At 41.0% G+C, this 24700-nt stretch overlaps 4 protein-coding genes across 4 annotated transcripts in view; 2 read left to right on the top strand and 2 right to left on the bottom strand.

Annotated features, from left to right (window-relative positions):
* LOC308390178 (inositol-tetrakisphosphate 1-kinase-like) overlaps nucleotides 1–2993 on the top strand; it is a 31974-nt gene extending 28981 nt beyond the window's left edge. The window contains exon 11 of the mRNA XM_080871893.1: nucleotides 391–2993. Within this exon, the coding sequence (XP_080728019.1) occupies nucleotides 391–656 (266 nt within the window). The 3' untranslated portion in view covers nucleotides 657–2993. The remainder of the gene's footprint in view (nucleotides 1–390) is intronic.
* Nucleotides 2484–10433, bottom strand: plk4 (polo-like kinase 4). The gene is made up of 15 exons (XM_080871892.1): nucleotides 10233–10433; nucleotides 9272–9367; nucleotides 8929–9024; nucleotides 8237–8351; nucleotides 7131–8112; nucleotides 6967–7055; nucleotides 6570–6886; nucleotides 6361–6465; nucleotides 6142–6244; nucleotides 5879–6028; nucleotides 5564–5792; nucleotides 5356–5458; nucleotides 4971–5108; nucleotides 4776–4882; nucleotides 2484–4407 (listed from the first exon to the last, which is right to left on the bottom strand). Exons 1-15 carry the CDS (start codon nucleotides 10260–10262, stop codon nucleotides 4296–4298), a joined length of 2772 nt encoding a protein of 923 aa, XP_080728018.1. The 5' UTR covers nucleotides 10263–10433; the 3' UTR covers nucleotides 2484–4295.
* A 629-nt stretch (nucleotides 10434–11062) lies between these two features.
* hspa4l (heat shock protein 4 like) lies at nucleotides 11063–19740 on the bottom strand. Its single transcript, XM_080870013.1, has 19 exons — nucleotides 19347–19740; nucleotides 18343–18400; nucleotides 18106–18246; nucleotides 17838–17960; nucleotides 17648–17747; nucleotides 17420–17553; nucleotides 17087–17331; nucleotides 16916–16992; nucleotides 16673–16824; nucleotides 16436–16542; nucleotides 15273–15406; nucleotides 14694–14890; nucleotides 14327–14401; nucleotides 13833–13976; nucleotides 13481–13606; nucleotides 13254–13361; nucleotides 12618–12737; nucleotides 12022–12183; nucleotides 11063–11932 (listed from the first exon to the last, which is right to left on the bottom strand). Exons 1-19 carry the CDS (start codon nucleotides 19451–19453, stop codon nucleotides 11741–11743), a joined length of 2502 nt encoding a protein of 833 aa, XP_080726139.1. The 5' UTR covers nucleotides 19454–19740; the 3' UTR covers nucleotides 11063–11740.
* Nucleotides 19741–21303: 1563 nt separating this feature from the next.
* On the top strand, nucleotides 21304–24235 carry chmp3 (charged multivesicular body protein 3). The gene is made up of 6 exons (XM_080871002.1): nucleotides 21304–21461; nucleotides 21974–22034; nucleotides 22333–22512; nucleotides 22644–22765; nucleotides 22978–23092; nucleotides 23236–24235. The coding sequence occupies exons 1-6, from the start codon at nucleotides 21417–21419 to the stop codon at nucleotides 23373–23375; spliced, it is 663 nt and encodes a 220-aa protein (XP_080727128.1). The 5' UTR covers nucleotides 21304–21416; the 3' UTR covers nucleotides 23376–24235.
* The last annotated feature ends 465 nt before the right edge of the window (nucleotides 24236–24700 follow it).

The raw sequence follows: 24700 nt of genomic DNA, 5'->3' as shown, positions 1-24700 counted from the left end.
ATCCTAAACTGTTTAAGCTACAGGTTCTGCTAACTGCATTTCTGCTTTTTATTAACCACAAGAGAGCATGAAGCTTGTGCAGAAAACCTTAAACCTGCATTCTTTCTAATGGCCAGCAGGGGGCGACTTCTGTTTTTGCAAGGTGTATGGGAACACAGACCTAGGCTCTTTTGAGCTATGACCTCAGAAACCTCTTTAAGTATGAGTCTTATTTTAATGTAATATGAAGTTCAGGGTCCTTCTGGACACTAAAGGGAAAAAAATTCTTTTATGTTCCCTTTAGTGTCCAGGAGCAGCTTTATAAGAACAATTTAGGTAGAATATTGTTTATTTAGCACACAGCCAGAAGTCACTGCTTTTCTTCTTCTTAATATTGCCTTCTCTTTCCAGGTTACGAGGGCGTCCCCGAGTTTTTCAACGACCTCCTTAACCACATCAGCAGCGTGCTTCAGAGCCACAACCCTGACTTTCCTCCTGCTGGCGAACAGCCCAAAAGCCTCCCGGTGAGCACCACGGTACCCAACACTGCCCCGCCAGCCCCGGGCTGCTGCAGCATGCTGGGAAAAGAGCTGCAGAGACTGGGCTGCAACTCTATGTCACCCAACTTCCAGCAGCACTGTGTCTCCACGATAGCTACCAAGGCTTCCTCCCAGTGACTGACTTTCTTTTTTTTCTTTTATTTTCTTTCTCTCCCATCCCCTTACCTCCCTATTTGATCCCTGAACAAATAACGGATGACAGTGGTGATAATAATAATAATTAATAATCATAGTAAATATGATGTTAATGATAATATATCTAATCGAGACACAAACCTTTTTCCTATATAGTTATTGGAAATAATGGTGATTGGATGTAAGCTTTTTTTTTTCCTCTGCCTTTTTTTCTCTCCTCGTTTTGTCTAATGAGACTTTAACAGTACTGTAATGTGAGCTTTGGGAACTTTTGTCTAATAGCTGATTTTTATTTTTCTCTCTCTTGCGTGAGGTCTCTGTGATGAAAGGGTCCAGAAGAGGTAACTAATTAGAATGGCCGAATCAGGACTGGAGAATGATGTGCCACTAGATGTGCAATGTATGATCCCTTGTATCTCTCTCACACTCACTTACACACAGGCACATTTACACTGTGGCCAACTGTGCCAGTGATGTGTGTTTGTATTCTGGTCAATACCACTGAGTGCTACGTGCAAGGGCGTAGAGAGAGGAGGCGTTTGGGCATTTGAACACTACTCCACAGATCCCAGGTTGCTATGTGACTGTGGCCAATCGACTGCAGAGAGTGATGAGATTGTTTTATTGGTTTAAACAAACAGGGGAGCAGTGTTTTGTTTTTTTTCTTTCCCGAGTGCCATTAAATATAATTTGAGTGTAGGAGGAGAAAAGAAAAAGAGCATTATTTTTCAAATCTTAAGAGGATAAAATCTCCATGACCATGTGACCAAGTTTCTTTTCGTAATGATTGTTATGGTGTGTGGGTGGGGGTGTTTTTCTGTGTGTTAGATAAACAAACTACATCCTTTTTGAGTCGCAGTTTGAGTCGCTCCAGTGCAGTAAGATGAGGATCACATTCCCATGTTATCTGTCTGTGGATGTTTTCCGAGAAATTCCATGATTTTTCAGAATTCCAGTGGGGGTTGTAGTCTCCTTAAACAGACTCCCCAAGTGTCTTCACTGCTTGTATCTGTCACGCGAGCAAACTGAGGCAAACTTGACCGACGGACAGACTTGGGGCTGCTGTATAGCTTGTCACTTGGGATTAATAAGAAAATCAGGTGTGTGTGTGTGTGTGTGTGTGTGTGTGTGTGTGTGTGTGTGTTTGTGTTTGAATACCCAACTAAAGTGAGTATTCATCTGAACAGTCTGAGATAATTGAGTTATTTGTTCAGCTTTATTGTCTCTCAGCGCTTCTTCCAGTTAACTAAACCAACAGTCCAATCCACTCATGTGCTTCAAACCTTATTCTCTGACCTGTCTGCTGTTCCAGCTGCTGTATTTGTGTCACATTTTAAGTGAAGGGAGTAGGTGGAGGTCCAGCTGTCGTTCCCAGTGTTCACTGTGAGATTTTTTTTTTTTTTTTTTTTTTAACGAGTTTGTTAAAATCTTATAATGTCCTTACATCTACTAAGAGCAACTTTATTTTGAGATTTTATGGGGGAAATGTTTTATATAAATGAAAGCAGTGATGTTTTTGAAAAAGTGGGGATTTACGTAGAGGGACGGTAAAATTCTGGGTCTTGCTGTTCAGGTGACGTGAAAGGGACAGATCAGCTGAGCGGTTGTTGCATCCCTCTAGCATCTAGTGGGAAATGAGTGCCAACCTGCAGCAAATACAGATTACTGCGTTCCTTCTCTTGTCCCAGAGAGCTCCCCTTGCTGTTTTCTTTCCTCCATCAGCATCCAAGGGAACCCACCGTCCTCTTGCTTGCCCTGTGAGCGGATATATTTGTGTCATTGCGGCCACCTCACCAGCATCTCTCTGGGACAAAAGAAGAGCGACGGCACAGTGGAAGTTGGCCTTCGCTACATGTGTAAACAACCCTTCTGAGTATCCTGGTTTTGATTTGCCTTCAGAATGTAGTGAAGCAACAATAAATTCAAAAGTACCACACCAGGTTAAAATGAGTCTAGGTGTTTCCTCACCTAGGAAGCTGTGGTCGAGTCCCTGTTTAAATTGGAAAAGGCTGAGTATCTGTGTACGCCACTATACTGTGTCCTATCTCGTGTTCTTTACTGTGCTTCTAAATGGGAAATATAAATGGTTAATCCCACTCTTGGTCATTTCTGCAACCCAGATGGTGTCATCATGCTCCCGGCTTCCACCTGAATGTGTACTTCTTGGGTGTCTTGTACAGTACGTGTATATGCGCCTATGCTTGCATCCGTACAGTATGTCGTTTTGTATCGGTTCTGTAATCGAGAAGAATCCTCAATTTTGTGACTTTTTTAATTAAATGGCCAATTCAACAGGGCAAAATAAACATGTGAAACTACTCTGGGTGTGTTTCACTGCTTTTTTTTTTTTTTTCTTAAAGTTTTACAACAATCATACTCAAGTGATTCACCTGCTTATAAGAGTCGGAGATTTGAGTCCGCAAGGATATCTTTTTGATATAGCCATGTGCGTATGAGTGTATGGGATGGATAAAAAGCACTTCCAGTACATAAAATGTGTGAGTATAGCTTGTAGTGCGAAGTGTTTTTAGCCGTCACTAAGAGTGAAAAATGGCTCCACAAGTACAACTCCACTATTTACATCATGTAGACGACAGTTTAGTTTTATTTTTAAATAACTTATATTTAATGGTTTGCCTTCCTTCTATATAAATGAGTTGTTGACAAAAGAATAGTAATATGATCCTTGAAAGTTTACCCAAAATACACTATTTTATCTCAAAACAAAACATCCACTCTAATGACTTTCTATTACAGCAGTTTAGCTCTTAGCTCCCAAATCTATAAAGATGCTTCATTGAGCTAATCGGTGATGGGTTTGTATTATATGAAATGTCTTAACCAAATAAAACCAAAGCAGTTTCTGTGTGGTATTTTGGTCTGGAAAAATTTGAATGATGCAAGAATAACGAGTTAGTAAGAGGTCTTGGTGAATACCATTTATGTTTAACCGCTAGCAGGACTCCACGTACATCGACTGAAATAATTAGCACCACATTTCCAAAAGGAGCTCGTCTGGATGCAAATATTTGAGCACCAAAGAAATCGGTATTTACTTTTCTTCCTGTACCATGTGAATTATCAGGGCTCTAAAACTTCAGGTCCACTGATTTTAAGTGACAGACTTTACTTTGAGTAACTAACCTCATTTTTCTCCTTTAGATATAAAGAGAGGTAACTGCCAGCTAAGTTTCAGTTATATTACCATAACTATGCTTATGAATTCTCTATTACTGAAACCATAAACTGGCTATAAATACTTTAATTTCTTTTCTACACAGTTCTGTCATAATACGGAGTGCAAAGAGAAGACTGCAAAAGAAAGTGCAGCGATCCTCCACCCGGCCTCCAGATGTTTTATTGTTTCAGCGTGTATCGGTCGCACATTTCATAGTAGTAGGAAACAGTAAAAAAAACAAGACACACAAACACTAAGTTTTCCAACAGGGCTAATGTAGACACTATACAAAATAGCTGCTTATTAAAATAAAAATATATCTTTTCATAATCTCAGTCTTCTGTACATGTAAAAACAACACAAATAGAAGATATTTACAAGAAGAAAAATGACGGTTTCTAATGCTACTTCCAGCTTTTTGACAGGCCTCTATACACAAGGTGTTAATGGGACTGCAGGTGACGCGCTGCCGGGCTCGCCAACAGGCCGAGAATGGTCGAGAGACAGTGAAGCTTTTCCTTAACGTGCTCAGGCAACTTCTCGTTCTCCTTATACCTGCAGAGAACACACCACTTCTTACTTTTTGTGCCATACAAATATACTGCAGCTTCTTCTGTGTGGAAAGCTGGCCAAAGATCCAGCAAATAACAAGCTCTGTATTTTTATTCTCGGGCTACTTTGTCCTCCACTCTGCGTCTGTTACAGCACTCAGTTCATCAACTGTGTGAAACAAGCCCTTCAGCTCCATTTCCATTATCTTTAAGAAAACTTTCTTCTGATTGGCTGCCACATGCAAACAAAAGATGTGAACAGCAGGTGGATGGGGCTTCTGAAATGGCCATATTAAAAACTTCTACTCTCACAAAAGTTTTTAAAACAGCTCTTAAAGGGAACACGGAAGACATTTCTAATGTATTTCATACCTGGTGATCTTCCCTTCTGGACACGTGTAGGTGATGCAGGAAACTCCTGCCTGAACCACCAGCTGAGAACCATCGTTGAACTGCACCCAAACCTCTCCGCTCGTCAGCTACAGATACAAACAAACAAGGATTTGGTTTTTGTCAAAGTGTCAATTCACATTCCCAGTCTTAAAATATTAATTAGTCATCTATTACCTGGGACGCCCATCCAACATTTGGCACAAATATCGACTTGACCACCTTTCCTGTGCTCTGGATGAGGTCCTGTCGCACTGGGGAGCTTTTCTTACTCAGGCTGGCTGTGGTGAAGTCAGACCCATCGTAGGAAATCATCTAGAAATAAATCAGTAAAAATCAAATGCAGATCTCATCACGGCCTGCACACCCACACATGACTCCAGGTGCTGTTTTTATGTTTTGATTTTTTCACTATTAGTCTTCTGGTTGTACTGTGGAAAGAATCCGTCTGCCTGAAACCAGTGAACACTGCATACACGACATGTTTTTGCCTGAGACGTCTCAGCGTCTGGCGTGGAAATCCACATTATTCTTCATTTTATCCTGTAATGTCAGAACTTACCGAAGGAGTGATTTGTGGAGGTTTAGGAGGTGATGCTGTATCTGGAGGAACCGGGTGCGAGGGCGCAGACGATGAGCCTGGAGCGTCTGAGCTGACGGGTCTCCTGGGAAGTAAAAGAAAACAAACATTTGTCACGCAAGACGAGAAATATAACAAAAAAAAAAAAAAAAGGAAAGCTGTCACGAGGTGGCCAGAATTTTCCTGTCACCTGCCAATCGTTATGGGGAAGAAAGGGATGTCCTTGGTGCTGCGCTGCTCCTCTGCAGTGATGGCGGCCTCGAGAGATAAACACATGGCGTGGCCCTCGTCCGACAGCTCCACATACCTCCGGCACTCGGGGCTCAGGCCGCTCAGCCCCGCCTCGCCCTTCACAGTGTACGACTTCCCGCTCTTCTCCACCACTCGCACAAGTTCGGATGTCTTGTGGGTCTTTGCGCCTGCACGATGCAGTTATTACACGTTAATTTAGACTCATCAGCTCAGCCACCTCATTACTGACGTTCAGCAAACACCTCGGACTCACCATCATAAAAGCAAACTTCCAGGTCCGCGTTAGGAGAGTTCTCCATCAGCATGACCTTGGCATACTTGGTGTAAAGGGTCACTTTAGGAGTCTTGGATTTAACAAGCTGAACAAACTTGGAGGCATACTGGTACTTTTTCCAGTATTTCTCTGTGACAAAAAAAAGAAAGAAAAAAAAAAGCTCAATTACAATTTTATTTCACTTTTTTTTTTTTTTTTTTTAAAATCTGATATTAATGGGTGGGATGCATCCGTCAGAATACCTGGAAGATCCTCGTAGCTACAAATGAGAATATCTTCTGGAGGAGCTGGCGGGCAGTCCAGCACAGGAAAACCTTTTCCACCATTAGGCTGGTATATCGTCACCTACAGCAGATGGTCATAATAAGCCACAACTTACAAGACTGGAGATTTTTTTCAAACATGGAAAGATTTATTAAGTAACTGCATGATAAATGCTGATTGCCCTACAGAAACTGTACCATTGAGCCATCACAGGAAATCCGGAGGACTTCTTTGACTCTTTCTTGACCACTCTGACATTTTAACAGCTCCATACAAACTTCACCCGTGTCCAAAATGCTCACCTGGATAGAAGACAAGAAAAAAGATGAGATATCTAAAAATATATCCACTGTTCACACATAGAAATTTAAAAAAAAAGGAAAAAAAAAAAAGATTAAAATCTTACAACAGCATTTTTGGTCTTCTGTCTGATCGGCTTCAGTCGGGAGGCGCACAGAGGCGGGATTACGTCTCTCAGCGTTTTCTTCGGCTTATCTGTACTAGGTTTGGTTGAAGAGAGCTTTAACTCTCTGTCAGGAGGAGGTTGGAACTCTAATCCAGGGATGTTCTCCCTGTATGAGTCGGAGTTGGAAAGAAGCTGGTGGTGCAGGTTGGGGTGAAGGTTCGCGCCTCGGCTCATGGGCTTATCTGACCAGGAGTTGTGAACACCTAAAGGTCCTCTACTGCTGTGGGCGCTGCTATCTGCGGACCTCTGTCCAGAGGCTGAGAAAGAAAGCAAAACCTTTGGAAAACTTTGTAGTCATGATTAAAACAACCAAAAGAGCACAAAAGTGTTATTTTACCTTCAGTGTTGAGCCAATTAGAAACTCCCTCTAAGTCCTGAAATTGCAAATTTGGTGGAAGTGCGGTCTCTGTGGAAAAATACCCAGAACTGAAATAGAGAGTGTCATCTGTTAGTCTCAATAACCTGAGAGAAAAAAAGATTATCAACAGACTGACTGCTTACTTTGCTGGCTGCTTGACAGGTGGAGATGGGAGTCTTCCGTGCTCTGAAAACGGGTGTGGAGTGGAGGACACGGGGAAGACTGGGCGTCCTATACCAGCCAGAGTCTCCTCTGAGTGGCATCGCCCCAGCTCAGCATGAGTTGAACCTGTTGAAGTGGACATGGGACGGTCTGAAGAGTGAGCCCTCCTCAGGTAGCGAGAATGAGGCTCTCCGCTTTCTACACCATGAGCCGCCCTGCTCCTGCCCTCTCTGTTGAACCTTTCCAGCGGATGCTGCTGCTGCTGCTGCCACTGGTCTCCATCCTCAAAACAGGCACTGTTGGGCTGGCGTGGAAGGCTTGGGATGGGTGCCATGCGATTAGGCAGAGCAGAGCCTATCATGTGCTTGGTTCGCTTCTGGAGGCGACTGCCGCTGCTGGCAGAGGTGGAGGAGGTGTAGGCTGTGGAGATGGTGGCAATGCCACTGTCAATGGACCCGTCATCCCCAAGCCCCAGCTCTTTGGTCCTGACCAGCAGGCTCTGGGTCATGAATGGGTGGTCCAGTACTGCAGAGAGGCTGGGTCGCTGGCCGGGGTCTTTCTGCAGCAGCTGATAAATTAGGTCCTGAGCCTCCAGAGAAACATGGGTAGGCATCTCATAGTCCCCGAGAACCACTTTGGACAAAGTGTGCTTGACCGTGTCTGTGTCAAATGGAGGGCGACCCATCAGGAAAGCATAGAACATGCATCCCAGTGACCAAACATCTGATTCCAGCCCGTGGGCGCTGCGAGTGGCCACCTCTGGGGAGATGTAGTTTGGTGTGCCACACATGGTGAAGTGCTTTTCATTTGGGAGTTTGAGCTGAGTGGCCAGGCCAAAGTCTGCTATCTTAATGTTCATGTTGCTGGTCAGCAGAAGATTGGACAAAGTCAGGTCTCTGTGCAAGATCCCATGAGTATGTAAATAAAGCATCCCTTTCACTGTTTGGTCCATGAAATGTCTCGCTGTGGGGCGAAAATAAAGTTGTTGTTGGGGTTTGTTTTTGGGGTTTTTTACAGTAGTAGCAACTCACAAAGCTGACAACACAACTCATATTTAGGCTTCTAAACAAAAACACATGTGCCTGACCTTCATCTTCAGAGAAAGGCATCTTTTGCTCTTTGAGGTACCGACTCATCTCTCCATTGTGGCACATCTCCAACACTAAATACACATAGTTGCTGTCCTCAAAGTAGTTGTAAAGCTTTTACAAAAACAAAAGACATAACAATATGATTCATTTACCATCGTCTCAAAATATGGAAACATTGAGAAAGAACAAAATATAGAATATATCTGACTGGATTTTAAAATGATTGTACTACTGTGGTCCTGAAAGCTGTGTCAGTGGGACCACCACTGCCTGCTTTCCTGGTTAATCTTTAAAGCTGAAGATTAGCCAGACTACTGATTAAGTGAAGTGGAAACAAATCGGTGGCGCGCCTACACAAAGTACTATCAAGGACGCCCTGTATAACCATGACAACAATACAGAAAGCTGATATATGCATCATCAAACACAACAGTCCCACAAAGACACAGGAATCCCTACAGCTACAGCACTGGTGTTAACTTTAACTGTAAATCTCACACTAAGCAAGCATTCACACGTTTCAAATTATTAAAGTGCATCATTAAACTGTGTGTGATGCATAAAAAAACAGAAAATGTATATTGTATAGATACACTACAGGAGAAGGCAAATTTAAATAAACAGCAGGGTTGGTGTTGTGTATCAAGCACTTCATGGCAAGAAATCATCTGTGGCTTGTCAGCGTTACCTCCAGTATGGAAGGATGCTTCAGTCGGCAGTGAATCTCCACCTCGTTCCTCACACGTTGGACCATGCCGGCTTTGTGCATTGCTTTTTTGTCAATCTGCAGATGGGAACAACAGAGATAATTATACGCCTGCCACTCATCGGCTCAGCGTGGCATGTTGTACAGTTTGGTTTGATCCTAATAATCAGTTTCCCACCCACAATGGCAACGAAACACTGAGAGCTCATCTGTGGGGCGGGTCAAGAGACCACAAGAACCCCACGGGAGGCAACATATGTCATAACCCAGTAGTTCCAAGTTTACAATTTTACAGCATCACTGATAAAGATGTAGATTATCTCACCGTTTTGATGGCAACCTCCAGACCAGTCTTCACCGATTTGGCCCGGTAAACACACGCAAAGGAGCCCTTCCCGAGCAGAGTGAGGACCTTGAAGTCCTGCGTGCACAAAAAGAGAAGTTGTACAAACAACGCATCTGCAGGAAAATGTGAGCATGATTTCATTTTTAAGTTTAAATCCCACGGGAAGCGAGAGCTTTAAAAGCAAACACCTCGATCCTCGACTCCTGATCATAACAAAAACCTCCTTTCTCATCTCTGCTAGCATGGGAGTCAGCAGTCAGGTTGTTAAAGCCATGGCGAAGAACTTGGTCAAACATCCTTCCCGTAACCTGCGACCTGCTGGATTGTTCTCTACAACCACCAACGACTCCACACGGGAGAAATCCACCCACAACAAACGTTAACTGTCAAACAAGCCACTAACACCTGACGCCGTCATATGGCCAACCAAAACCTTTAATTATCCCGGGTCTCTTCCCGCTAATGAGGACCCACTTGTAGCCGTTTCCAAGCAGCATGACGGGTCCCAAACTGACGCGACACAACAATGTCTGTCCTGGGGGAGCATGGTTACACACCCGCAGAGACGATGTTGACATTTTCTACTACATTAACTACTACTAGTACTACTAAATAATAATAACAACAATAATAATAATAAGTAGAAGAAGAATACATTTAGGCAATCGTAAAGAGCGATATCTTTACGACACGTGAAACAAGCTAAAAACGAAAAACTGAACTATCGCCTTAGTAATTGATGTTAAGTAGTATAATATTTAGCTATGACTAAATAAAAGTTTAACATATCCCCATTATATTAAGCAAACAGTGTTTTTTTCCTTCTCAGTGCGATATTGTTTAGCTAACTTGTAACTCCAGCCTTTGACTTGACACGAGAACAAGCCATCAGTCCGAGTGGACGCTAGCTTGTGGGCGTTAGCCCAACAAAAGCACTCACCTCAATTTTATCTCCGATCGAAACACTCATCGTGGCGGCTTTTCGCCTCGCAGACGCGTGCAGGTTTGTAATAATGTTCCCCGATAGGCAGAGTGCATGGATAGCCGCTACAGGAGTCCTCACACGACAAATAAATGTTGTTCTCGCGTTCCCCTCCAAAACTTTGCCATATCTTCCATTTTGAAAATATCCGCCCGTTACTCCGTGGCTACGTCACACCCCGCGTCACTTGACAACATTAAGCTTTGTCACGCCTCCTCCAAGCGCCCCGTGTCTGCGATGGAGTTACATGAAGCTTCAATGATCTACATTTAATTTAATATCAGTGGTCGTCCAGACACAGGAACTGCATATATGGAATCAGCTACTACTTTTAAAATTATAAATTTAAATGATACGTGTATTATTAAAGAAAATGTTATCTAATCGTGAATTAATCCAGTAACTTTCTTTTAATTTTTTAAATCAGCTTTAATCACAGGACTCGACCTCTCATTTGTCTTGGTTTGCTGACAAAGAAAGTTTGTTTTAAAACAAAAATGGAGAACCATAATGTGCAGTAAAGGCAAAACATTCCTCACAGTAAGAGGATCCTGGGTTTAAAGTAACCTGAGGTACTTTCTCCCTGGACTCATGTTCACTCTGCGGGATCTGGTTTCTTAGGCCATCTATAAACATTACAGGTTAATGCATGTTTAAGAGTAAATGACTGCTACAAATGACTTTCAATATATATATATTGAAACTTTCCATATCACATCTGAAAACATAAGTACAGCACAGATGGCCACTTTCTTCTGAAAATCAATCATTTCACACGTACAAATTAGTCTTGCAGACAAATGCGTTTATTTTTTCCCCCACCTTCAATTAAATATGGAAAAATGCAAGAAAAAAAAAAAGGAAATAGGCAACCAATCACTAAAGGAAACTTGGTATATGAGCATTTCCATTGTAACACTAGAATGTGTTCTCTATGTACATGTCTATGCTGGCTGCTTTTGTTTACTAAAATAATATTTACAGTTTGTAGACACGGACATATCTCTTCGAACTCGTTGAATACAAATATAATTTGTATTATTGTATACTAACTAAAAGGTTTGCACTAGCAGTGGCATGGACAGCACTGTCTATTTCTCTTATGGGTGATATTGGACACTTAAGAGACACGTGGAATGCAAAACACAAAGCGTACCTTCCTGTGAGATACGAAGGAATCGGTTTTACGACAGACTCATATTTTCATCTATTGTGGCATTCTTTAATTTTTTTAGTATGGCAAACCTTTGAGAGACTAAAGCACACCAGTGTCACACGTAAGGATGAAAACAAAAAACCTCAAATGGTAAAATCCAATGGGAGAGGACACAAAAAAAACAGATCCACATAAGTGGTTGATGAGGACTGAGAAATGTTCCCAGGTGTTGATTTTTCTGCGCCTGTCTAGATGCCGTGTGACGGTAAACGCGTTGATGGTTGCGGAGTCTGCGCGTCGGACACAGATCTCAGTCCACCTCCATCTCTTTTGTGCCCGGCTTCGTCTGCTGGCTCCCCTTTGCTTCCCTCTTTCCTTCCGCTCCTCCCTGCTTAGCCGTCGGGCCGTTGTGAGCTCCGCTGGTTTGGTCGTTCACCTCGGGGGCCTCCTCCACTGTGGGCTTTGGCCTGTTGATCACTGGATTACATATGTCCTCCAGCTCCTGGAGAAGAAGCAAGCAAAGGAGAATCAGAAGATGTCATTCTCACTAAAGGAAGAAGATTATTAGATCTTAAAAAGCGGATCACACACCTGGATTTTAGCGATCATGTCTGCTACTTTGACAACTGGGTCTTGAGTTAAAGCAAGTTTACTCTGCGCATTCATCTTGCTGTTCATCCAGCCCATGCTTTCAGTCACACACTTCTCCACAGTGCTCATTTCCTCTGCACTCAAATGAAGGAATCGCTCGTCCTGGGAAAGAGTTTTTGACGAAGAAAACCTTTAGCAGGTCTAAAATGTATCTCTTTTAAAACAAAGTCATCCTATTATATTTTTCCCATAACAAAATACACTTTAAACTATATAAGCTAAAATACGAAAATCATTTAAACACTTAGAATACAAGATCAAGGATATAAACATAGTAAGACACCATCAACATATTCTCTCAGTAAAATATAAAAATAAATGGTTATTTTGTCACATACCTCAAGTATCAGTTACAGACTGTATTTCTTATAAGTGTCAAGTCATCTATGTTTATATGTCTTATCACGCTTCCTGTTCGCATAACACAGTATTTGTAATGCACTGCACAAAACATGCAGTTCCAAACACAAATCCTACTTCTGTCTTTTTCCTGTAAAGGAGTAATGGAAGAACATCACAGTCAGAAGAGGGCTTACCTTCTGTTTGTAGGAATCTACAAACTTCATGTAGAGTTGCAGTTTCTTTCCCAGTTCCTCAAATGCTCTCGGCCTGTCCTCATGCTCCCTGTGCCGGTCCTGAATGGGCTGGCCCAACCTCTGGAGAATAAAAAAAATTTGCGTTAACATTGAAAGCTACTACCACTTTAAAATATTCTTACATCTTTACTCTTTATTCAACGTAACTTTTAGAAAGTTCCAAATCACAGCATAAATTACAATCTATAAGATTATATAATGAATGAATGAAACATGAACATAAAGCAACAATTCTGGGTAAAGTGCCACTGAGATTTATAAAATCAAAGGTTTATTTAAGCAAGTAATCATTAAGGAAAATATGCGTGCTAAGTAGTAGCTGTGGCTCAGGAGATATAGCAGGTCATCTACTAATCATAAGGCTGGTGGTTGTATGAATGGGTGAATGAGACATGTTGTATGAGCGAGTGCTCAAGCAGAGTAGCAAAGCGCTATATTAGAACCGGTTTATTTACTTATGTAACAAAATGGAAAATTTACATCGAATCAAATTACTAAAAGTTAGCATTTGGGGCATAAATATTTTTTTGTATGCAGTAGTCTGCAAAATCTTTCTTGTAATAAATGTAAACATACCATAAGTGCATCTAGCTTCTCCTCATAGACTTGTTTGGGTTGGTCTTCCCCATCCTCATAGAGCCACTTCTCTGTGTCCTCCAGCATCAGCGTCAGCCGGTTGCTGTCCTGTTATTAACAAACATGAAATGTTTATACAGATCAGTTCTTCATACATCGTCTCAGATATAATAGTCGTTTACTGCAACATGGGGGCTGCTATAATAGATGCAAAAAGTACTACTTACCCCCTCAGTGATGTACTTTTCATAAATCCCACAAAGTTTGTCCCGCAGATCATACACATACTCCTCCACAGCATTCTTTGCGTCGTTCAGCTCTTTCACAAGTTTGTCCTGGATAATCATCTGACGCTATGATGAAAAAATTAAAATGAATGAATAAAAATAAAAAAAGTTACGGATGATTCAACCAAGGCGTGCCATACAATATTACAGTATGACATTTCTGAATAAAACCTGTGCTTGTCCTGATTTCTGTCATAAATATATTACAACAGTAGATGTTCATACATAGATATAAAATTCCTTGTATCAGAGCATGACTCGGCTTTTTCCAAAGGCCACCTGCAACACTCACCTCATACTCCACAAAGTTAGAAAGGACGTCACTGTCAAGCTGTCGAATGTTGTTGATCACAATGGGAAGATCGATACTCTTCACCTTGACTTTGGGCTTGCTTCCTCCTGCTGCTGGGTCCTGCTTCTCACCAGCTGCTCCCTCCTAAATTTGGAAACCAGAGAACACAATGAGGCCTTTTTGGATTTCCAAACATGGGGCACCTTGCCAAAATAATCATCTATTTTTTTTTTTAGACTAATTAATACTGCATGAGTCCATCTAATTGTAGCACAGATGCATCAATGAGCAGCGCTGACATGAATTCAGCAGCTCGCATACAGAATCTGTGACAATACATGAATTACTTAATACTTAATTTAATTGAAAGCATGTCTCAACAATATCAGTATCAGGGTTCTGCTTGTCTTATTATCAATACAGTCTGATATGAGCAAGAACAAACAAGAAAAACATGCAGTTTTAAAGCATCCTTAAATCGCAGCCTGACTAACCTTACTGCTGGAACTGGCATCCTCATTCTGCGGCTCCCCTTGGGTTTGGCCTTCCTGATCCACCTGCATTTTGATCTGAGACACATACATAATTATTTTAACGAAGATTTAAGTCAGGTGTCACAGCATTAGATATTTTTCATTGCATATAAAAGATCAATTAATGATAGTATCTTTCAAAAAACTACAAAAAAGCTGATTTTTAAGTGGCGGAAATCCACTGATAAACAATAAGGAACATAAATTTTATGAGAATAGTACCCATTCTATCCAATAGCTGTTGTGCTTTAACTCTGAACGGCTCAAAGAAACTGACCAGCTGACATCTGTGGCATCACAAGAGTGACTGTGGCAACAATAATCCTACCTGCTCCTCTGCTCTGCTCTCATTCTGCACCACTGGCTCTGTATCAGTTTGCATGTCCTCGCCCTCTCCTTTCTGCTTCTCAATCAGAGAAGCGCCGGACACGCTGAAGATGCCGTGGATGTTGACGCGCACTTTGACTTTCACTTTAGAGCTGTCACCATCTGGCTGGGGAACCACATTCTGTACTGAAAAAAAGCCTGGAAGCAGATGGAAAGAAAAGGAGCGGCTTCTTTAATAGGACCTCAACATGTTCTTGTGACAGGAAACTGGCAGTTGCATAGAAAAAAAAAAAAAAGATATCCCACTTGAGAAAACACACCCACCCACCATATGGTGATACACATACAGTACAGATAATTATGATGTTCGGCTGAGTCACACGAGAACCTGCTTCCCTTACTCCTAATTGCCATCCAATTTGTTGGGCCAGCTACTTAGCGCACCTACATTAGCCGCCTCTTTCTGCATACTTGTGCAGCTGGTTAAAGGAACCTGATACATGCATACATGCAATGTCTATGTAAAACCAAGTAAGGACTGATCACTTTGATGCTAATAGAGCAGAATTAGCACCATTACCTATCCTGTGGTCGGAGTAGGGCAGTTCTTGAGGGTTGCTGTAAAAGGCTTCAAGGTCGAAGGGTTCCCTCTTGTGGAAGGTAATCACTTTGGAAAAAGGAGCAGCATGATTCTTACTGAACACCTCGCACTCTCTGTAGCACAAATTAGCCAAAAAAAAAGCAAAGTCAGGCAATGGAAAGTAATCACAGTCAGCAGATACTGTGTCCTAGAGCTGACTCGTCTATTTGGAGGAGCAAAAAGCAGTAAGTATACATACAGTGGCCTCCATAATGTTTGAGACAAAGACACAGTTTTTGTGTTTTGTACACCACCACAGTGGATTGTAAATCAGTCAATATGTAATTGAAGTGCAGACTTTTAGTCTTTAGTAATGAAAAAGGTCACTAGATTAATGCCCATATAATCAACTCTTATCTAGACCTCTTAGGTATTTATTATATTTTCGATTAAAGTACTGTGCAAAAGTCTTGAGCTACCCCTCATGTTTTTAAAAGTGGTCTTAAGCAATAGTTCTTCAGGCTTTCTGAAGGTCTTTCAAAGTTCTTCTTTGGACACTGGCTGCTTTTTCCCTCAATTTCAGTTCAGTCACTGACAATTTTCAGAATGTTTTTATTTACTGAACCAGTTACACTGACCTATGAATCACTCTAGCATGAAAACACCACCTAACTCAGGTGACGAATCGATGCTGTATCTACACATAACAGACAACTTAGCAAAGGACCAGTTTTAAATGGTATTTTTAGGCACTTTGTTACCATCAGAATGGTGTGCAGGGTGTCCTTAAAAAAAAATCTGAGAATAAAGTGACAAGTGGAGCGCAGGAGAAAAAGGTGACAGGCCTAAAAACCATCTACAGAAGAGGAAAAGTCATGTCCTTTCCAAGTCCCCTCATCTTTACTGAAATGAACTAAACTGCTGAACCTATTTCCATTTTTTTCCCCTTCACCTTGCATTTATATTTTTTTACAAAATATAAAGAATTGAAAGTTAAAGATTGAATTGAAAGCGGTTCAAGATTTTTGCACAGTACTGTAGGTTAGGACTACCCTATAAACAGGGTAGAAATACATATATTTATGTATACATAAACCAGTTTTTGTCCTCCAGACACATAATCACAAAAAACACTGTCTCTTGTAGAGTGGTGCTATCTTTACCCCAATCCATCCTCTGTGGGTGATTTCCAGCGCATAGTAATCGGGAAAGGAACCACATCAGTGATAGAGAATTCCCGAACCTTAAATGCTGGTGACAAAATTGCGCACTACACAGACACATACGCACAAGCAAAACCACAAAGACGAACACATATTTACTCCATTTTATCACTACTATTTTTTTTCATATTACATTGGAAAGAAATACTGGGTGTTAATATCTGAGGATCTTCCAACCTGCAGTGCACAGCCTCTTGCTACAGCTTCGTCTGCATTGAGTGTGGTGCTGATGTCTTTGCAGAAGAACTTGGCGATCCTCTCTTTGATAGCCGGGATCCTTGTGGCTCCTCCAACTATCTCCACTGCACAGATATCATCCCGACTCAACTCTGCCAGACAAAACATACACATTCCTGAGCAGATTCTTCCTTTGTTTAACATTAATATCAATTAATGAATTAATAACTCTAAGGGGCGTACTTGATTGTTCAAGGGCCGATTTCAATGGAATCTCAACTCTCATGAGATACTGAGCACACATCTCTTCAAAGTGTAACCTGGAGGATTTAAACATTGGAAAAAAACAATTTAGATATCCACATTAAGTGTGCTTATTGAGATGAAAAAAAACAACAACAAATAGGTTTTTACCTGTTCATCCTGCTGGAAACATCAATGTCATTCATGAAGCACTCTATGTTTAGAGGCAGGTCGGAGGAGTTGGCACTCATGAGCTTCTTCAGTTTCTCGCACTCCTGGTATAGCCGCAGCACAGCCCTCGGGTTGTCCCTCACGTTGAGCTTGTACTTGCCCTTAAACTCCTCGCAGAAGTAATCTACCAATGCCTCATCAAAATTACGCCCTCCAAGGTATGGATCAAATGCTGTGGCAAGAACCTGACGCACCAGATTGATACGGAGTTTAGAATTTAAGAACAAAAGAGCAGATGCAGCTGGAGGACGAGAAGGAAGGCAAAAGGCTAACCTTGAGTTTGCCTTTGTGGAAGGCAGTGATAGACACCTGGAATGACGAATGCCCCATGTCCACAAATACCACGTTTCTCGGCCTCTCTTCTGGTGTAGGAAGGTCTTGCTTGTAGATCCCATAAGCCAAAGCCACTGTTCATAGACAAGACATTTATTTTCAACCCTTACGTTCCATGTTTGACTATGGCCACTTCATAAAGTTACTAATGTATCCAAGAACACCGACCTGCAGTGGTGTCATTAATTAGCCGCAAGCAATTCAGCCCTGCAATCTGAGTTGCATCGAACACCGACCGCCTTTCAGCATCTGTGAAAAAACTTGGGACCTGTAAAGCAGAGTACAAATCTTAATGTTCTCCTCAAAACCGCGTTCTGAATTACACCGACAAGTCTTGTGCACCGTTTTCATCACTCACAGAGATGACACAATCCACCACCGGCTTCTTCAGGGCGCTCTCTGACGTCTCCTTCAGCTTGGTGAGCAGCATCCCCGTGATCTGCTCAACTGTGAACACTTTATCCTCGTCCAAGTAACGCACCTAGGAACACTCAAGCATTTAGGGAGACCCGAAGCAAATTAAAAACCAAAAGGGTGAAGGTGATCGGTTGCTTGGAAGTTGATGGAAAAAGCAAAGATGGGGGGAAAAAAATGGGAAGTGGTGAAAAAGATGTAAAGTACTTTACCTTAATTCCAGTGGTTCCATTGGCCAGCTTATGCAAGCTGTAAGGCAGTTTAGGTCTTTCTGCTTGGATAAATGGGTCATCGAATGCTCTGCCGTGGAACTTTTTGAAGCCATGGACTGTATTTTTGAAGTTTGTTATAATCTGAAAGAAAGGAAATACTTAGCAAAGATTAAAAAAAGACAACTGTTTGAAGATGTAATGTGTCTGCCAAAAATAAAATTTCATGGATGATCTTACTTGACTTTTGGCTGCATTTCCAATCATGCGATTTTTGGAGGCCAAAGACACACAGGCCCTTAATGGGAAACAAACAGAAGTAATCCTGTTAACAGATGTGGCGTACGAAGAAGAACTGCAATTTCGATGGCTGCCAACTGAAATGTTGAGCATTGCCATGAGGGATAGTTCACGGGGGAGAGTGTCTGAACAAGAACTACAAACTAGGGCAGTGAGACATAGCAGATCACCTTGAAAATTAAGCTTTTTCTATCCAAAATAAAGAGAGAAAAAACAGGAAAATCGTTGTGTTTAATGACAAAGACCAACGCTTCTCCTCACACAAGGATTCATTTCACATTGGCTAGCAGTGACAAGTCACTCCCTAGCTTCACCTTGCCACAGAAAAATATCCTCATGCACTTAAAGGTGCAATGCTCCTCTCAGTCTCCTTTCCACGGATGCTGCAGCAAATTCAGTTTACAGAAACGGAGACCCACTTGGAGATGATTTGTTTCAGTCCGCCAAGTTGATTCCTTACATTCACCCTGGGATTTAATCCTCTGTCACTTCTGATCAAGCACTTGCATGCGTTAAAGATGCAGTTTGTAGACGGGCCTTAACTGACGCATTATCGTTATACCATGTCAAAACCTATTCGTTATCCTTTGATGTCTGTACAGTATGCAAACACTTTAAAACGCATATTAAACAAAATAACATGTACAATACAAGTAGGTTAACTGAGTCAGCTTGTCGTGCACTGCGCAGCTCGGTGGTGATAGCCAGGAGACATCTCAACTACCTACAAAAATAAACTGTTATTTAAAAAAGACCTATAATAACCTGCTGTGACGGGAAATGAACTAAGGCCGCATCACTACCGCCGCCACCATCCCTGCTGCCTTCCTGTGCATCACACCGCTCAGTCAGTGCGCCTCCAGTTGCAAACATTGCGTAACAAACTCACAGGCAGACCACACTTACACGGCGATGATGTCTGTCAATATTTCGGCTATACTTACGGCGTGCATCTGTCACTGTATTCATTGGCAATGGTTTCAATGCCACCGCTCCTGGCCACAGCGATGTAACAATTTTGGAAACCCACATCAATGCCTACCACTGACATATTGAGCGCTCTTAAATTCACCCAAGTTATCCTCCGCAAATGACCGCACTCACACCTAGGAGGAAGGGGGAAAAATAACACACAATGGCGGTCTGTTCCTAATTTTAAATTTATTTAAGCGTGTCGTCCGCTCTGAAAATATACGACACGGCTAGCCGAGCGTGCACTAACTGAATTACTAGCTGTTATGTAAGTAAAGCTGTTTATAGCAAACTCATTCAGTGTAATCCCAGAGAGCAATGATGTCCAGAGCGGATTCTCCCACTCCCAGGCAGCCCTAACATCACCCAGCGGCTCCGACTGACTGTATCTCCTCGGACCCGCCCACGTACGCCTGTGATTGGCTGCGTCACACCCAATGTCCTTACGTGATTGGTGCGGCAACCAATCGATAACAGAAAAATCTAGAACCACCTGGAAAAGGGGACCATTGAGTACGTCATCGGTAATCAGCACGGGCCTGACGTAAATTTTACCCTAAATTTAACCTGCAGGTACAGTTTCTACCTTCACATCTCACGTGCCTCAAAATCAATACGCATACAACTATAATATCTATGACTTTAACATTACTGATAGCTAGATCATATCTGATGAGATAGTGGTACGTAAGCGCTACCTGAAAGCATTGTTTGCGAGAGGTAAAGCTTAGAGTGCCCTAAGACGATATATTGCTTATACATACAAGTTTATTAAGTCGGTACAGTAATATTTACTGTTATTGCAAACATTTGTTTATAGCGACATATGACGCTGCTGTTTACGTGTCTTATCTCCATGGAAATGACAACAGAGGGTTGCACTGCGCGTAATCACATTGAATTATATTCATTTCATTCATTGGTTTTATTTCAATGCGTTTTATCTGTTTATGTTTACTTCTTTGTTTAAACAAAATATGATATACATAACTTTTCTGGCTAAGTTGTTTAGGTACCTACCATAAGATAAAATGTTCCAGATAAAAGGCCTAAATGTATATATTAATTATATTATTGGATTAAGGAATCGTGTTTAAGTTAGGTAAGCGTGTCACACAAAAGGCAATTTCCAGTAAAGATAGAATCACACATAACAGCCTTATGCCAACCGGTGCATAGTAATAAAGACATGATTTTATATCAGTAGAAAGAAAACAAAAATTAGTTTTAGGGGGTGTTTTATATTATTATACTTTACCCAATATATTATATTATTTGAATATTTTTAAACTTTGACTACAGCCTATTCAGATTTCCGCAAGTTGTTAGCAAAGCAACACAATAACGGAAAATTGCTGTCATATTGTTCTATCTATCTATCTATCTATCTATCTATCTATCTATCTATCTATCTCCAAAATAAATGTTTAATTGTGAGTTTTGGGGGGGTTTCATAGTGTTTAAAGTCATGGTATTAAATGGCACAACAAAACAAAAATGCACACATTCTTTAAATTCTAAGGTTTTACATAATTAAATAACATAATTAAAATATTTATAATAATAATAATAAAATCAGGTCCTTAGCCAGTTTTACAAGTACATAAATGCAACCTGAGATGAACAGCAGCACATGACATCGAAGACCTTGTTATTATTTATTTAACACTATATTCATAAAAGATAAAATATAATAATATAGCAGACTCTTAAAATGATAAAGACTAAACTAAAATGAGAATAGAGAGATTTTTTAAAAAGAAACTGTAATACCTTTCTTTTTGATTCGATCCAAATGCCTTCAGTTTTTTTTTAGGGCAAACCCATAACACGTCACTGCTGAGTGTCTCGTTCGATTTCAGCTTTATTTGAACACTTGTTCTTATTTCCCTGTTTTCTTGTTGAGGACGTGAATGTTTACTCATATTCGGACTCAGCCCGCGGCGCCCCTTGCCAGAACAGGAAGTGATAGTTTAACAGGCTGTGCTAGCCAGCTAGTTCAAGTCAAATAGGTTAGCTTGCCTTTTAACACATTGTTTACGATGGGACTGTTCGGGAAATCACAGGAGAAGCCAGCAGCTGATTTGGTAAGTACTGACTGATGGTGACCAGAACCTGTCTTTAAGAGCTGTGTGGACAAAAAGCAAAGAAAGACAGTGGCTCTAGCTATCCTTGCTAACGTTAGCTGTCACACAGCTAGGGCTTGTCCGTCCTGTATGTTGATACTTCAGGCTGATAATTAAGTAGTCAACAGCACTCTAGTTGAAAAAACAACAACAACAAGTTTGACATTAGCTTACATAGTTTTTTTTTTACACTATTCAAGATCACACGCTTGTATACGGTGTCCATTAGCCGATTTATGCTTTCTATAGTAGTGTGCCTGTTAGCATACATGCTAATATAAGTCTTCACTGTAAACAAACCATTGCTGTCCTCACTTTAGCCAACCTTATGAGCCATTACATATTAGCAGCTGTACATGGCGTCGTTGTATTGCGACACCCGTGTTAAAACGAATATTACATGTACATCCACCTGTAGCTGGCCGAGAAACAGAGACTGTGTCATGTTTTAATAAGATAATGTGCTCTTTCAGGTTAAGGAGTGGAATCATAAAATCAGGAAGGAAATGAGAGTGGTGGACAGACAAATTCGAGGTAAGACTACAGCCAGAGTTTGACACTTCCAGGACCGTTTACATTCAGTTTATATCACTTTCACCTAAATATCTGATAACCAAACTGAGGAGTTATAAATCTAGTGTAAGTACAATGTATTTGAATTGTCTGATAATTGCTGTCATTTAATTATTCATCTGGAAGGTGTAAAATAATCATTTGACTCAGTAAGTCATAAAGATACCAAATTAGCTTTTTGTAAATGTAATAAATATAATCAAAGACCTGATAAATTGTGTGTTGTCTGTGTAATGAAATTGACATATTTTGGTTTCAGATATTCAAAGAGAAGAAGAAAAAGTTAAACGATCCATCAAAGACGCTGCCAAAAAGGGACAGAAAGATGTGTGCGTGGTGCTTGCAAAGGAGGTGATTCAGTCCAAACGAGCTGTCACAAAACTTCACGCTTCCAAAGCACAGATGAACTCTGTAGTTCTCAGCATGAAGAATCAGCTTGGTGAGTGTGGCAGCGCACAAGATGGGGAGGAGGGCGTACTTAGTTTGTCACTTAGAGCAGGTTTTCTAATGACATTGTGATCATCAATGCTCTTCTCTGTCACTGAGGAAATCTGTTTTGCGTGTTTTCAGCTGTGGCGCGTGTTGCTGGAGCAATGCAGAAGAGCACAGACGTCATGAAAGCCATGCACAATCTAGTCAAAATCCCAGAGATCCAGGCCACCATGAGGGAGCTGTCGAAGGAGATGACGAAGGTCACTGTTTACCATGATATTATTGTTACGTGATTGTTACACTGTGTCACTGATGTTGTCTAATATTTTAATTCTGTTTATTTTGCTTTGTTGAATTTGAGATATTATTTTAGTTACAGTTGTGTTAAATTTTTGATCAATTTAATTGTTGTGCCAAAGAAATTTCACAACTTTTCATAGTAAAGCTAAAACTTGGCATATTTACCTTTCAGGCTGGTATCATTGAGGAAATGATGGAAGATACTTTTGAGAGCATGGAAGACGGAGAGGAGATGGAGGAAGCAGCGGAGGAGGAAGTCGACAGGATCCTCTTTGATATCACAGCAGGTGACAAAAATAAAATCACAGCTCAAAGTCACATTTTTGTTTTTGTTTGTTTTGGGGGTTTTTTTTAGGGAGTTTAAGTCTGAACCACAGATCAGCTATAAAGTCAAAACACTGAAAACGCTGGTTCTGCTTTCTCTTGTCAGGTGCCCTTGGCAAAGCACCGAACAAAGTCACAGATGCCCTGCCTGAAATGGAGCCCGCTGGAGCCACTGCGGCTTCAGATGAAGAGTCAGAGGAGGACATTGAAGAGATGCAGTCAAGATTGGCAGCCCTGAGGAGCTAAGGTGAACTGCCGCTGTGCTGCCTGTCGAAGTCAGGTGGCTCACTCCGTGAAGGACAGAGATCATTCTGGTGCAGAGGTTACAGTTTCGAGTATCCTCATCGCTTCTTGTTATAAATTCACATAATCATTTGGGGTTAACATTGTGCTACGACAGTCAATTTTTCGATAGTCATCTGGTTTACTCAGCCAGAAGAAAATACGTTTTTGCTTTTTGTGTATAATTATCAAGGGTAAACCCTGGGTAAGTCTTTATTATCCAAAGTCAAGCAGAAGGGTAAGAAGGTGTACATATTGTAAGTAAGAAAAGCCTGCTGTGCCTACAGTGCTTCATCATACTCTTCTTCTTCTGTCCAAAGTTATTATAGACTGGTTGTGGAAGTATTTATGATCCCAAATGCAACAGACTGAATAACTGTTGATGACAAGTCACATCAGAAATGGCCATTCAGCTGTATTTTTAATCACTTAGGATCAAATTATTATTATTTTGTTTGTTCCGTTTACCTGTAGTTAACCTACAAAATCCGAAACACTAGATGTTGGTGGATGGGGTTCACTTTTTGTTTTCTGTACAGTCCAGTCAAAATGTGTCTGTTCGTTCTGTGGCTATACACGTTACACTGATCGGAAACTCCACGCATACTACTTTACTTTTTTTTTGTTTGTTTGTTTTTTTGACATTAGCAGTCAGCTCGTTAAATGTTTGACTTCATCCCCATGATTCCCTCCTAAACAGAAACAAGCAGAGGAAATAAGTTGGGTGTTCAGAACGTATGTACTGTGGATGTACTGTGTGTATATTTTTTCTATGTCTTGGAGAAAAAAAGAAATTAACTTTTAAGAATAAAGCTGACAGTTACCAGTAACTTGTCTCTGCCTGTTTCTGCTTGCAGCACTGATCACGCTAACCTTTCTTTTTTTGTGTGTTGTTTTTTTAACATCTCAGGTCTCTTCTTGTTATAGTAGGCCTTTTGGGATATGTGAATCAGCCAATCAGCGGGTCAGAAAAAGTAGTGCACACAGTCGGTTTAATGCTGTCTGGCAGATAAAATGGCTCAACCGGCACACAAAAAAATAGCCTATATAAACAATAAAGACCTTAATGAGACTACTCCAAAGACAACAGTCTATCTAATTAAATGCAGGAGCTATGTGTCAAACTATAATAAACTAATGCCGCCTTCTTCTTTTTTTTTTTTTTTTTTTAAAGGAGCAGAATTTTAATTTTTAGGAAGGGTTCATTTTCAATTCACCCCATTTCAAACCGGCTTTTTCTTTTTTTGTTTGTTTTTGGGGGTTTTTTGGTCCGTTTTGTTAAAATGGAC

This window comes from Rhamphochromis sp. 'chilingali', assembly GCF_963969265.1.
Source record: "Rhamphochromis sp. 'chilingali' genome assembly, chromosome: 21".
Classification (NCBI taxonomy): Eukaryota; Metazoa; Chordata; class Actinopteri; order Cichliformes; family Cichlidae; genus Rhamphochromis; species Rhamphochromis sp. 'chilingali'.
Note: the sequence above shows the minus strand (reverse complement) of the source record. Positions and strands in the feature narration are given on the sequence as shown.